This window comes from Oncorhynchus mykiss, chromosome 20 (genome assembly GCF_057628025.1).
Source record: "Oncorhynchus mykiss isolate SJ-2025 chromosome 20, ASM5762802v1, whole genome shotgun sequence".
NCBI lineage: Eukaryota > Metazoa > Chordata > Actinopteri > Salmoniformes > Salmonidae > Oncorhynchus > Oncorhynchus mykiss.
The window spans coordinates 20,710,233-20,723,725 of NC_143041.1; the positions used below are offsets into that span (position 1 = coordinate 20,710,233).

General features: G+C 41.5%; 1 protein-coding gene across 1 annotated transcript in view; it reads right to left on the bottom strand.

The window, feature by feature from the left end:
- Positions 1-2,734: 2,734 nt before the first annotated feature.
- Positions 2,735-13,493, bottom strand: part of LOC110499052 (ras-related protein Rab-26) — an 82,405-nt gene continuing 71,646 nt past the window's right edge. Inside the window, exons 6-9 of the mRNA XM_021575884.3 lie at positions 5,381-5,446; positions 4,986-5,042; positions 4,467-4,543; positions 2,735-4,287 (exon numbers count right to left, since the gene is read on the bottom strand). Coding sequence (XP_021431559.1) covers positions 4,185-4,287; positions 4,467-4,543; positions 4,986-5,042; positions 5,381-5,446 — 303 coding nt within the window. The 3' untranslated portion in view covers positions 2,735-4,184. The remainder of the gene's footprint in view (positions 4,288-4,466; positions 4,544-4,985; positions 5,043-5,380; positions 5,447-13,493) is intronic.

Genomic DNA, 13,493 nt, shown 5'->3' on the forward strand with positions numbered 1-13,493 from the left:
CTTTGCTTATGGACAACCATATCAAGCAAAAGGTTTTTCGCATGAACCCCCTCGTGTGCTTCTGTTATAGGGAAAAGTCCCTAATAAAACTAACAGTAAATGTGGAGAATGATACATATGCTGGCCATTAAGTAGCTACTGTAGCCTACCGTTTGATACAATAAAATGTAATATGCTGAAATTATGATATCACTGTAGTCATTGCAAATCAATTTGTGCCACTTGTGTAGACTTCTTGGAGCTAGCAAACTGATTTAATAAATAGCATATAACTTCAGTTTGATTTGTGGCCTTGTGTTATTATGCAATTATTCATGGACATGTATAGTTAATGAAATTGGAAGTTTTCAATTGTGATAATGGTCACAGTTCTATCACAATTGCAGATTGATTAAATTAGATTGAAGGTAACAGTCAGTCAGATTGGGCTACAGGTTAACAAAAAACACTGGTTTATGTTGACACGCATAGACCTATAGTTCATATCTCTATTATTAGCATGTGATTGAAATTACGACCCATCCTCAGTAGCTGATTCCAGCAGGGTATTGGGCAAACAGAAGCACTTCTTACCTCGAAATAGCCTCGCTATTCATGTTATATAAATGTGTCTGTCAATTTTAACTAAGCAAGCTGCTAAATCCTAGGCTACTGAAGGCTATAGGCTACCTACATCTAGCTAACCAAACCATGGGAGAGAACAATCATAAACCCAGATTTAAGTCAGTAGACCTAGCCTATCTATGCCTAAAAAAGTACATCTTCTGATGTTCTAAAATCTCTCTGAAAGCACCTGGAAGAATCTCTGCCGGTTAACCTGAGATGCTGCACTCAACAAGTTTGTGGAATTTGGAGAAATCATTGGGATGCAAAACCGAGTCTTCTCTCATATCGACTCACAGAGTCTGGATGGAAGTGGGTAACATGGCGAGATGAAGTGTCATATTGTCGACATCCAAGCTGCTTACTGTAACGTTACCACCATAACAATATCTGGAGGCAACCTTCCTCCATAAGTCTTCACGCATATCTCATTCCTCCAACCAGAAACCCAGTTTATCCGAAAAGCCAAAATTCCAAACAGAGTGACACTGATGAGCCTCATCCTTCCAGAGGACTTCAAATATCTGATGTATACAGATAGGTTGGTCATTTTATGGGAAATCCAAAAGACCCGATGATAGCAGAGTTGATCACACGCACGCACACACACGCACGCACACACACACACACACACACACACACACAAAGGAGAACTGATTAGACTTTGACTGTACCAACACTAAAGGATGCAACAGTAAGTTTTATTTCAGGTTAATCTCAACTCTCACTTCTTCTAAATCTTATCTTAATTTAAGCATCTTTGCTGACTGAAAATATGACTGCTGATAGATAACAGAGAAAGAGGTATGAACAGAGGTTATGTTTTTCCAGTGAATCAGTTGTATGTTTTTTTGACAGAAATACATAGAGCAGAATGTATAGTTGGGTAACACTTTGCCTTGCAGTACCAATAGTTACATCCCATATGGACAACACTGCTATATTGGGTCACAAGTCAGGTATCCCAATAATCCAACTCCATAAGGATTCCACCCTGTTTTCAAAGTAAAACATCCAGCAACAGGAGGCGTGTTGCGATGTTTTGTAGTGATAAGAAAAAGTTGCACACCCTATTACTCTGTGAGTAATATATAGTATACAACTTTCTCTATTCATTTTCCAAGTTTATGCTATGCCCCTTGTCAATCATTTCAGTATGCCAGGATAACAACCTCTCCCTCAACGTGATCAAGACAAAGGAGATGATCGTGGACTACAGGAAAAGGAGGGCCAAGCACGCCCCAATTCTCATCGACAGGGTTGTAGTGGAGCAGGTTGAGAGCTTCAAGTTCCTTGGTGTCCACATCACCAACAAACTGTCATGGTCCTAACACACCAAGACAGTCGTAAAGAGGGCACGACAATGCCTATTCCCCCTCTGGAGACTGAAAAGATTTGGCATGGGCCCACAGATCCTCAAAGTGCTACATCTGCACCATCGAGAGCATCATGACTGGTTGCATCACCACCTGGTATGGCAACTGCTACAGAGGGTATTGTGTACAGGCCAGTACATCACTGGGGCCAAGCTTCCTGCCATCCAGGACCTCTATACCAGGCGCTGTCAGAGGAAGGCCCTAACAATTGCCAACGACTCCAGCCACCCTAGTCATAGACTGTTCTCTCTGCTACCGCACGGCAAGCAGTACCGGAGCGCCAAGTCTAGGTCCAAAATGCTTCTTAACAGCTTCTACACCCAAGCCATAAGACTACTGAACAACTACCCCGAATATTTGCATTGACCTCGGAGGAACAGTGGGTTTATTTAACTGCCTGTTCAGGAGCAGAATGACAGATTTGTACCTTGTGAGCCCAGGGATTTGAACTTGCAACCTTTCAGTTACTAGTCCAACGCTCTAACCACTAGGCTACCCTGCCGCCCCATAGGGGCATAGTCACATATTACCTAAATTACCTCAACTAACCTGTACCCCCACAAATTGACTGTGTACCATATAGTATACCCCTTGTCAATCATTTTGGTGTGCATCTTTAACTCTTGCTTGATAAGGGCAAAACTGCCATCCACTGACTTGCACTGACCTGACGCGACCATATGGTGAGGCTGTGGAGTCATGCTTCTATTGGACTCTAATCTAGAGTCTGAGAAAATCAAGAACATATCATTCACTACTGTGCATCTTAAACTTTATTGTGAATATTGAAGTTACATAAAAAATATGACTTACTGTATCTGAGTGGACTACAGAAGTACAGTAGGTTTACACTCTTATCTATAATCAAAACATTTAATGATTTGCTGTCAAAGCCGTACATCCTAATTCAATATTGCGTCAATATTCTTTCGTCAAGCATTATTGTATTTCAGTTAAATATGAACAAAAACCAGTATGAAACTCGATATCATTTACGTTAGGCAAATACATACATTTCTATTTATACACCCAGAATTATGAATCTAGTGAACTAAAAAGTGCTGTAAAATGATACAAAGGTCAGATTTGCAGAGTGAAACTTCTCAAAATACAACGGTCCTGACAAGAAAGACAGTGATAAATCATGGCATTTCTGAAATAAAGTAGGTATACTGAACAATACTGTATTAAAATGCAGGACAGAGGTTTTGCCTCTAGAATATCAATATAACATGTTAGACAACCTGTACAACAGAAACACATACAACAACATTCAAACATTTGAACAAAACCCATTCATAAAGTGTTACGGCAGTCCATATTGATATTATAGTGCTTCAATGCACATTTCAATTGCATAAGCAGCCCACAGTTTCTATTTCTGCTACTTTACTATCTCTGGATTTTCTACATCACTTGACTCCATTTTCAATTCGGCGTCCACAAGACAACCATTTACAAGTAATGCAAACTATAAAGCTCCAGATTATACATTTCATTTCAAATATATACACCCCATACATTCTTAGTAATATTGCACAAAATTACTCAAGTGGATGATGAATGATGAATCCCAAACGAGGAATGACAACGAGAAGAGAGTGAAGGCTACAAATGGATTTTGGATACATTCACAGATGCAAGAAGAGGTGGGTGAGGAGAGAGCTGCAGTTGGGTGGGGGATGACTTGGATGAAGACCAGGGCCGGCTCCAGGCATAAGCGACATTGTGTCCTCGGCCCTGATGAGAACACAAAATATCACCAGGAAGAGAAATAATCTGAGGAGGTGGAAGATGATGCAGAGGTAGGTACTCTGCCGATAACCTTAATATAGTGGGTGTACTTTGATAAGTTGATGTTTGATGTCTACTTTGCTTAGTGCTCCTTACTGAAGGAGTTTCACAAAAATGATTGACTGACAGACTGTGATTCTTACAGTATGTATGCACTGAACTTGTCACCCTTTTATCATACAGTAGGGGGCAGAAGGCAATGCAAAATGAATTCACTCATACAACATACATACACGCCCACCACTGTTAAAACTTAAATGTATCACACATACACATATTCATAAATACAGTGCACTTGCATCAACATGCATGAGGAAAATGACACAAACACAAGTCAGAAGACATACTGGTAGACACACACACACACCAGATACCCCCCACCACACACACACACACACACAGAAGACAGGTTTATGAGTGGCAGCAGCCAGCGCTTTTCATCTCCTTGTTGACATAATCCTGAAGCTGAAACTTTGGATCGTCAGGCTCCTTCGTCGACCTGTGCTTCAGCTCTCTGAGAGAAAGACAAGAGGCCGGAGACATCGAAAGATTAAATCTCACATAGCCTACGCAGTAAATATGCTATCTTGATTTTGTGAATTTACTTCCTAATCGCATGCATGACAAAACAAGAAAGGCAATGATTGACATGTCATCTCTAAGGAACGCAGCACTGGTAAACATCCGACTCACTTGGCCACAGCAGTGAATGCCAGCTCCACATTCAGGCCAGACTTAGCACTGGTTTCCATGAAGGGCACCCCAAACACCTGCACAGTGGAGAGCGAGAGTCCTCTAAGTTTTAGTGTACAAGGTACTTGGTGTGCGTGTGTGTGTGAGAGAAATATAGGAGTTTTGTCGGGAATTTTGTATGTCATTATTATTACACCGCCTGACAACAACAAGGGCATTGGACATCCATCTCCCTTACAACCATGTACCAGTCATTTACTGTTTCAAGCCTGGGAACTCATCAGAGCGGACTGATGTTGAAAATTGAGTTAGCGAACTCACTTCAGAGACTCCAAGCAATAATGGCAGAAGGTGCTCCTATGAATACCTAATGAGAGAGATCAAGACACACCCGGACTGTTTTAGTGGGGATTCATGTGTCTGTGCCGACTAAAATAGATGGAAACCTGGACATCAAAAGGGTCAACACTGTGTGTGTGATTTTGAGTTTGTGTATTTATTTGTTAAATAACAGCTCACCTTGGCCAGTTTCTCTCCCTCCTCTCTCTTCACCACTCTCTCGTGTGCCACATCAGCCTTTAAGAGATCACAAAAGGCTCCTGAAAACATTATCTTCTTTCATCTATTCTCTCTTTCATCCTCTACTTACACTAGGAGAGTCCTCTCTTTAAATTTCTGCATGCAGTGACACAAATATATCTGCCTCTTTCTTTCGTTCTGCCTCTCTCAATTCATAGTAATGCACTCATCATCCACCCATCCTCCCTATCTACCTCTTTCTTTCTCTCAATTCATAGTAATGCACTCATCATCCATCCATCCATCCTTCCCTATCTACCGCTTTCTTTCTCTCAATTCATAGTAATGCAATGATTATCCATCCATAAATCTGTACTTCCAGTGGGAGGACTGACCTTGTTGCCCAGCAGCATTAGCACCACGTCCTGCTGAGCATACTCATGGATCTCTGTCAGCCATGCCTGGAGAGAGGGAAGGAGAGATGGAGAGAGAGAGAGTGGGCAGAGAGAGCAAGAAAGAGAGAGAGAGCAAGCGGGAGAGGGAGGGAGGGAGGAAGGAGAAAGGGATACAAATAAAAAGGTTAGGACCTGAGAATGGGAAAGTGAACCTGGTGGAAGAGAATCTAAGGAACCACGCAAGACAATACGTTGAAAAGGAAGATGAACAACGATCAGTCAAGGAAGTACAAGAAGTTGGAAGACAGAAATGATAGAAGAGCGTGGAGTACAACCCATTCCTGACAATGCTAATGAAACATACTGTATTGTTAGATGGTGTTCATCACCTGGAATCTCAGGGGAATCAATAATAAGAAACAGAAAAAATAGAGTTTTAATGAGCAGACAAACAGTACTGAGCTTCAATGCAACATCCACAGAACCCCAAAACAAAGAACACTTTGTTGTCACCCCTGTTCTCAGTTTGAGTAGTGCACTACTTCCATCTTCCTTTGTTCTCTCCCGCAATCTGTCTTATTTTAATTACAGGTTAGTGGTCCCTGGCCTCCCTGTTAGCTCTTCTGGTTAAACAGAGGTTAGTGTCTCTGGGGAACCATGATAGATTTCATGAAGGAACCAGCCAAACACACTGTCATTACTCTTTCTATGAGTCCCTCTGTTCACACCCCTCCCTCTCCATCATTTAATTATCTGTGCATTAGGATGGTCCACTCCATCTCCTCTCTCTTGCTTTCTTTCTCTCTATATCTATTTACTCCCTCTTGCACTCTCTCTCTCTCTCTCTCTATTTACTCTTGCTCTCTCCTCTAAGCAGCTCCACTCATCTCTTGTTCCTCAGGACTAAACGCTCCTGGTCTTCCTACAATCTGATTAGGAGTCTCAGGTACACCTGAAAGCAGAAGCTCATGGGACACGTACTGGCACATTGTTCCTGTAATTGGCTTTGATGGCAGGAGGCTGAATAGAACCCTAATGAGAGTTAGGAGAGGGAGAGGAGAGGAAAGGGAGAGGACAGGAAAGGGAGAGGAGAGGAGATAAGATGACAAGAGAAGAGAAAAGAAGAGGAGAGAAAAGAGTGAACACATGTGCTAGCCATTTGTCCTGCTGTGCTGTGTCCTTCCCTGGCTGTTAGAGCAGAGCTCCATGTGTAAACTCCTGCTAATGATAGCAGTTTCTCTCTGTCTCTGCTTATTTAATGACAGAGTTCTGGCCTACATTAGTGTTTTCCATTAACCCACAAAATAATGAGACATATTGTCAGTATGGTAATTCCTGTCCATTAGGCTTGACTGTAGAGCTGCGGCAGAGTGCTCCGTGCAGGGAGGGAGGGTTGCTAAACTGTGTGTGTTTAGAGATTGTGCCCAAAGCTATCGTAGTATGTCAGCTAAGTGTGTGTGTGTGTGGCCGTGTCCATGTGTGCATGCGTGCATGTGCGCGTGCAGCTTTAATTAACAGAAAGTAACAAACTAAAATCAAACAAAAAATCGTTTGACTTTCATCTTGGTCCTTGATAGTCACTGTCCTATCACTGTGATAAGGAGAGCAAGAATGGATGGAGAAGGCCAGCTCCTCCTCTCTCTCAGCTGGAGCCAGACATGTGCACGCAGAAATGTTATAACAAGCACGCACGTATACACGTGCCCACATACTGTATGTGAAATGCTTATCCCTGTTACAGTTGAATTCCTTATTCTAAACACCAGGGTTTTCGATTTGTTCTGTTACCACTAAATGATATTAAACAAGCTGCACATATATTACCGCCCAAAGCCCTCTTCAATTAGACCCACTTCTGATACAGTACTGCCCTGAAAACAGCCATCCAACCATAACCTGGATACTGTTAATGTAGGACTGCCTAATTTCAATTACAACTGACACACCAAAGCTTAAAGGGATAGTTCCCCGACATTAGATATATCCATATGATTTATTTAGTGGCCAGTTTATCTAAAGCAAAGTTTAAAATGGCAGTTTCTCCCTGTCCATAGAACGATTTCAAGGTAAGGAAACAAATATCTAAATACATCATTTCGCTAAATTATCCCGGTTAGTTGCTATTGTTGCACTGTGTGTTTACTATATGCTGTATGAGAAAGGAGTCCTACCTGACAAGCCTTTACGTTTCTGCAGTTAACTTATCGCCAAAGAGTGATGGAACGTATGTGTGTGTGTGTACTTTCATTGATGATAACTCTGGCATTTGGATAGATAGACTCTGTGTGTGTGCAACTGCAACATTTCTGCAGACATACTAGGATGCTCTTGCAAACTCAAAAGCTCATCAGCAATGATAAATAGTGCACATTTCCCTGAAGATGTCACAAAACACAAAACACAAGAGCTCCAAACTGTGATCTGAATTTCAATGAGAGGAAGGTGACCGGAATAATGTCAGAAGTTTAAAGGGGGGGATGGGGGGCAAGTGTGAGACATCACATATCCAACTGATATACTGTACGCTTTATGTATAGTGCATGAATATGTTATGGGTAGTAAATAAACTGGAAAGCACTAAAAGCTCCTCAATGCTCAATCAATGGGGGTATGGACTGAAGAGTGATAAACTCTGGTGAACAGATCTTTGAAAACAGAACATAATCGAGCAGCTGACCAACTACGCAAGACTTTAGTTCTGAGTTAACCAAGATTAGTCCACTGAAAACGAGGGCTCTTGGTTGGTTGCACTCCTTGCACAGTGCATTAAAAAGAACATCTGCAGTGATATGCTGGTGAAATCTGCAAGGCACCAGGAATCAATGTGATCTCGACTACACATTTTTCAGTAATTCAACTGTAGACAATGTGAAAGATAGTTCTGGGCAACAACTGTGTGTGAGTGCGCTTGGGTGTGTCAGTAATAGAGAGCACAATCGAGAGAGAGAGAAAGAGAGAGGGTTACTAAAGCGACAAAGAGAAAAATACAGTATAGGCACATTATCTTGACAATCAGCCAAAAAGCACAGTGAAGTTGAGTACTGTAGGGGTGAACTATCTCTCCCCCTCTCTCTCTTTCTCTCCGGTCAGGACCGGATCTCCATCAGCCCGGTGGACCCGGCTGCGACTGCAGCTGCAATCAGGCCCATTGTATCAACTGAATGGAGGTGGTGATTCTCCAAAAACCCCAGCTGAACGCAGAGGCTCAAAGCTGGGGAGAGCAGAGCATAGTTCTGGGGAGAGCAGAGTATAATGGAAGAGAAGTATGAATAAGCATAGACACAATTCAAATGCAAATGTTTTTTGTTTTTTTTGTATGAGTACTGTACAAGTCTGATCCCCCCCCCAAAAAACGGATTTGCCAAAAGCAAAATAAAATTGAATCTAGGCTTCTTCCCCCAGGAAGAAAAATGCTGATGTGTCAGACAAACCAGAATAATAGATCAGAGATGCTTTAGAGAGAGAATGTACCAGGTGCTGGAATATGTGCTGTAGGCAGGTGAGTAGAGGGATTAGGCCACACAGTACCTCTAACACAATGCTATACATACGTGACTCACCACCTGGATTTGGTCTTATGTAGCAAAATTTGAAATTGCGTTTTTTACATTGGATAAAAGAGACTCAGAGCTACAAAATGGTATATCATACACTGCATTTGAGGAACAATGGGAAAGTAATTCTGCTTTGAAAGTTGATCAACTCGTGAACTCACATTTGAGAAAATGGCCTTTGAATGTTTTGGTATCTAGTGAAGAGCTCTTCTTTGTCTACACCCATTCAGCATCGTTCACACCCTCTTAAGCTTTAGCCCCACCCATCTCGTTTCGCTCTCGGAGAGCACACTTGACGCTCTGGCCGATGATTTGTTTAAATCTAGACAACATGAAAACAACCTAACCAGCTTTGCTGGCAACAATTTCATTACGTTTTTTTGCAGACATTTACTGACGCCAGCCATATTCAACGGGCATTGTACACACGTCACGTAACGTTAGCTAACGAGCCAGCCAGCTAACGTTAGCTAGTTAAATAACAATAAACCTAAGTGCCAACAGTGCCACAGTGCTGGGAAGTAACCAACCAGGTTCAATGTTAGCTAGCTAAAATTAGGCTTTAACTAGAAAAGCAAATGGCACTGGGAAACAAATAATAACGTCAGCTAGGGAGCCAGCCAGCTAATGTTAGCTAGCTAGCTAACAGTACACTTCAGATTGAATTGAAACCACTTTTTGTCAAAATTAGAAACGTGTAATATCTGAAAATGTAGCTAGCTAACACTAGACTATCTTACCTGTATACATCATCATGCATGATGCCCTGTCAGGGAATGCCATACCACGGTTGCCCTTAGTTTGAAGATGTAATCCGGAGACAGGTGTTTTCTCCATCTCTTTAGCTATCATACTCTAATTCCACTGATTTCAAAACTTGATCTTCCAGAAAGTGGAGAGCAACACTTATGCAGCTCCACTACCCAATACATTATTTTTTAAAAGCTGCATTTGACAGGATTACCAACACAGACTGATGAGCTCAAATAGACAGAAGCCTTCTATATGGCAGACCGATCCGAACTCCTCTCTCGGCATGTCCAGCCCACTCATTATCTCAGTCAATCATGGCATAAGGGAAGGTTGCTTGACTTTTTCTGTGGCTTAAGGCTCGTAATTTAAGGCTCGTAATTTAACAATTTGATTCATATTTACAGATGGCATACAAGTTTGTTATTAAGGCACATGACAGTTCACATGTTCGAGAAGGCATTTCTGCCAAAAAACGCATTTTGACTGAATTTTTTTTTTACGTTCAAACGGCTCTCCTGTGAAGTCGTGACTTGCGACATACGCCTAGTTTCCAGAATCGGGTCATATATGGTAAGAAAGAAATACACACAAACACCCACACAGACACACACACACAGCACTATCCTCCAAGCTTGAGTTACTCTCCTCTACAAGTTTCTATTTCCTCTTTTCAAACTGGCCTAAGGCACTAGATCCAGAGACAAATATTTCTGAAATGTTTTGTCTCATGCAAAAGCCTACCAAGCCATGGTTATTTAAACTACAGTTAACTAATGCATAAAAAAATATTCTAATTATTATTTGATGAAACATTGAATTTGGCCTTACTTCTATTAGCCCATAGAAATGCATAAATAACAGATTTATATATGGAAAAACAGATATAACAATTTAATCTAAAGGAAGATTGTGTCTGAGATATATAAGAAATACAGTGCCTTGCGAAAGTATTCGGCCCCCTTGAACTTTGCGACCTTTTGCCACATTTCAGGCTTCAAACATAAAGATATAAAACTGTATTTTTTTGTGAAGAATCAACAACAAGTGGGACACAATCATGAAGTGGAACGACATTTATTGGATATTTCAAACTTTTTTAACCAATCAAAAACTGAAAAATTGGGCGTGCAAAATTATTCAGCCCCCTTAAGTCAATACTTTGTAGCGCCACCTTTTGCTGCGATTACAGCTGTAAGTCGCTTGGGGTATCTCTCTATCAGTTTTGCACATCGAGAGACTGAATTTTTTTACCATTCCTCCTTGCAAAACAGCTCGAGCTCAGTGAGGTTGGATGGAGAGCATTTGTGAACAGCAGTTTTCAGTTCTTTCCACAGATTCTCGATTGGATTCAGGTCTGGACTTTGACTTGGCCATTCTAACACCTGGATATGTTTATTTTTGAACCATTCTGGAGCAATGAAGCAGTCACGCAGGGTACGTGCTAAACCACAAATTACTTCAATGTCCCACCGCATAATCTCCAAATTTGATGAACCACTGTACAAAGTGTGACCCGTCTTGAAATGAGGAGCCTGCATGGTCATCAGGTCATCACCACAGACCCGGACACCCCAAGCCCCTCATAATGTTGGATGTCAGTGATGGACCCTGTGTAGACTATAATGTACTGGACAAATCCTGTCATTTACGTCGCACATAACAAAGAACTTGACCCCAAACCTGTGCCTTTTGGAGGGAATGTGTTGATGGAACGCCAGCCTGCCCTTCCATAAAATCAGGGACTCGTCAATGCATAGGTCCTTGTATGGCACAAAGACCAGACCGAATGCTGATGTCAGGCTGTGTAAGGGGTCATTTAGGTTGGCGGTAGCATTGTTGACGAAATGGAGGCAATCACAGCAGAACTAGGAAGAGGCGTTGGGAAAAGAACGTGGCAAAGAAGGGAATTGCAAACATAGGATCCGTGCTCCGGTATTCCATTTTTAGTTTTTTGTCATTTAGCAGATACTCTTATCCAGAGAGACTTACAAGTGCAATTAGGGTTAAGTGCTTTGCACAAGGGTACATTGACAGAGTTTTCACCTAGTTGAATTGGGTATTTAAACCAGCAACCTTTTGGTTACTGGCCCAATGCTCTTAACCGCTAGGCTACCTGCATCCCCCTTTACGGGGTTCTTCCTTACTATTCCCATGAGAAAGACCGTCACCAGGAAGGCATTCATTTCAGTAATTGTGGTAATTGTGGTAAATGTGGTCACATCTTCCCCCTCACTCCTGGCTCTCTCTTCTCCTGTAGTCTCCTCCACTCTGTCTCTCACCAGCTCCTTTGTCAGAAACAGCTTGAAACACTCTGCCTCAGATGTAGATGCAAGGGGCTTTGCAGTCCAGGCTGGCATGCATCAAAGCCAACAGCAGGGCTAGGGGGTGAAATGGGTCCTCAGATTCACGGTTCGCAATGGCCACATTGATGAGGAACAGCTCCTCACTGTCACTGTCAGAATCTGATTCTTCACTTTCATACTAAGACTCATGGCAGGTTAGGATAATTAACGTGGCAGGTTAAGAGAACTTATACAGCAGGTTAGGTGAATTTATCACGAGAATATTCAATCCCAATGATAATAACTAACAATCAATAGCTTTGACCAATCCCCGAGGTTTGTAAGACCATGGGTTTAATAATAATTAGGCAAAGACTCAGTTTATGCAAAAGGTTAGTACAGTTTATTCAGAGAACGTTCTAAAGTCAAGAATGCAAACACAGTCTTTATAACACACACAAACAAGTTCAAATCGTAAGCTACGCCTTGCTCAGACAGTCAGTGTTTTTCCACTACACAGATACATTGTCTAATCTGCAACATGCTTCATAATTTTCTGCAAGCCTAACAGTTTCTCCCCTCCACAGGTGGAGACAGAATGTCCTGTAAGGAACACAGTAGTACAACTCATCTGTCGATAGCTCCTCTTATCATTTGTTTCCCAGTTGCACCCTGCTTACATACTAACAAGGAACAAAAGGTCCTTGTTCTAATTCTAAAACTACACACATCATCAGATTATAGTTTTGTGATTCTAATACATTTCATACAATTATATGGTTTCAGAATGGAATTATTTAATCATTATCTTTAAACATATAAATTATTTTATCGGGGTTAGGCTTGGCTACAATGCTACAGTTGTCAACAACTTTTTTCCCTGACACTAGAGAGCTGTTATAGGCCTACTCCATCGAGCCACAATGGTAGAAATGTAAACACACCATCTGTTGTGACAAGGGAAAATGTTCTTGTAACCCTCAAAGAAACATTGTAGAATCATCCGCACAAATGGACAGTTTTTGTGTTTTGGGACCATATCTTTTGTGATGTCGGCACAATGTTCACACCAGACTGTTCCCACAACCTAATGAAACATTCTGGGAATCTTTAATGAACAGTTTAAATCTGATCTAGGAACATTCTTGCAAGATCAGGGAGATGCTTTATACAAACATTATATAATCATCAGCACGACTGGACAGTTTTTGCGTTATCAGAACATTTGCTGAGACCAAACTAATGTTCCGCAAACTTTCACAGAACCAATTTTGGTTTGCTGGGCAGACGCATGCTTTTTGTCTATTTGGTAGCTCACAAAAACATTGAGATGGCTTTAAGTAGGCAACAACACAGAGAAGATTTGGAACCTCTGCTTTAATCTACCCGCGAAACGCAAGGGGAGCGTCCAAGGAGATTTATACCTTCCAATTACTTTTCAGGATTCTTAGTCAAAGTTAGATCAAACATTTCAGTCTGTGCCTGATACAGAGAATAGAATCAAGCTAGGAAATGTGGGAAATG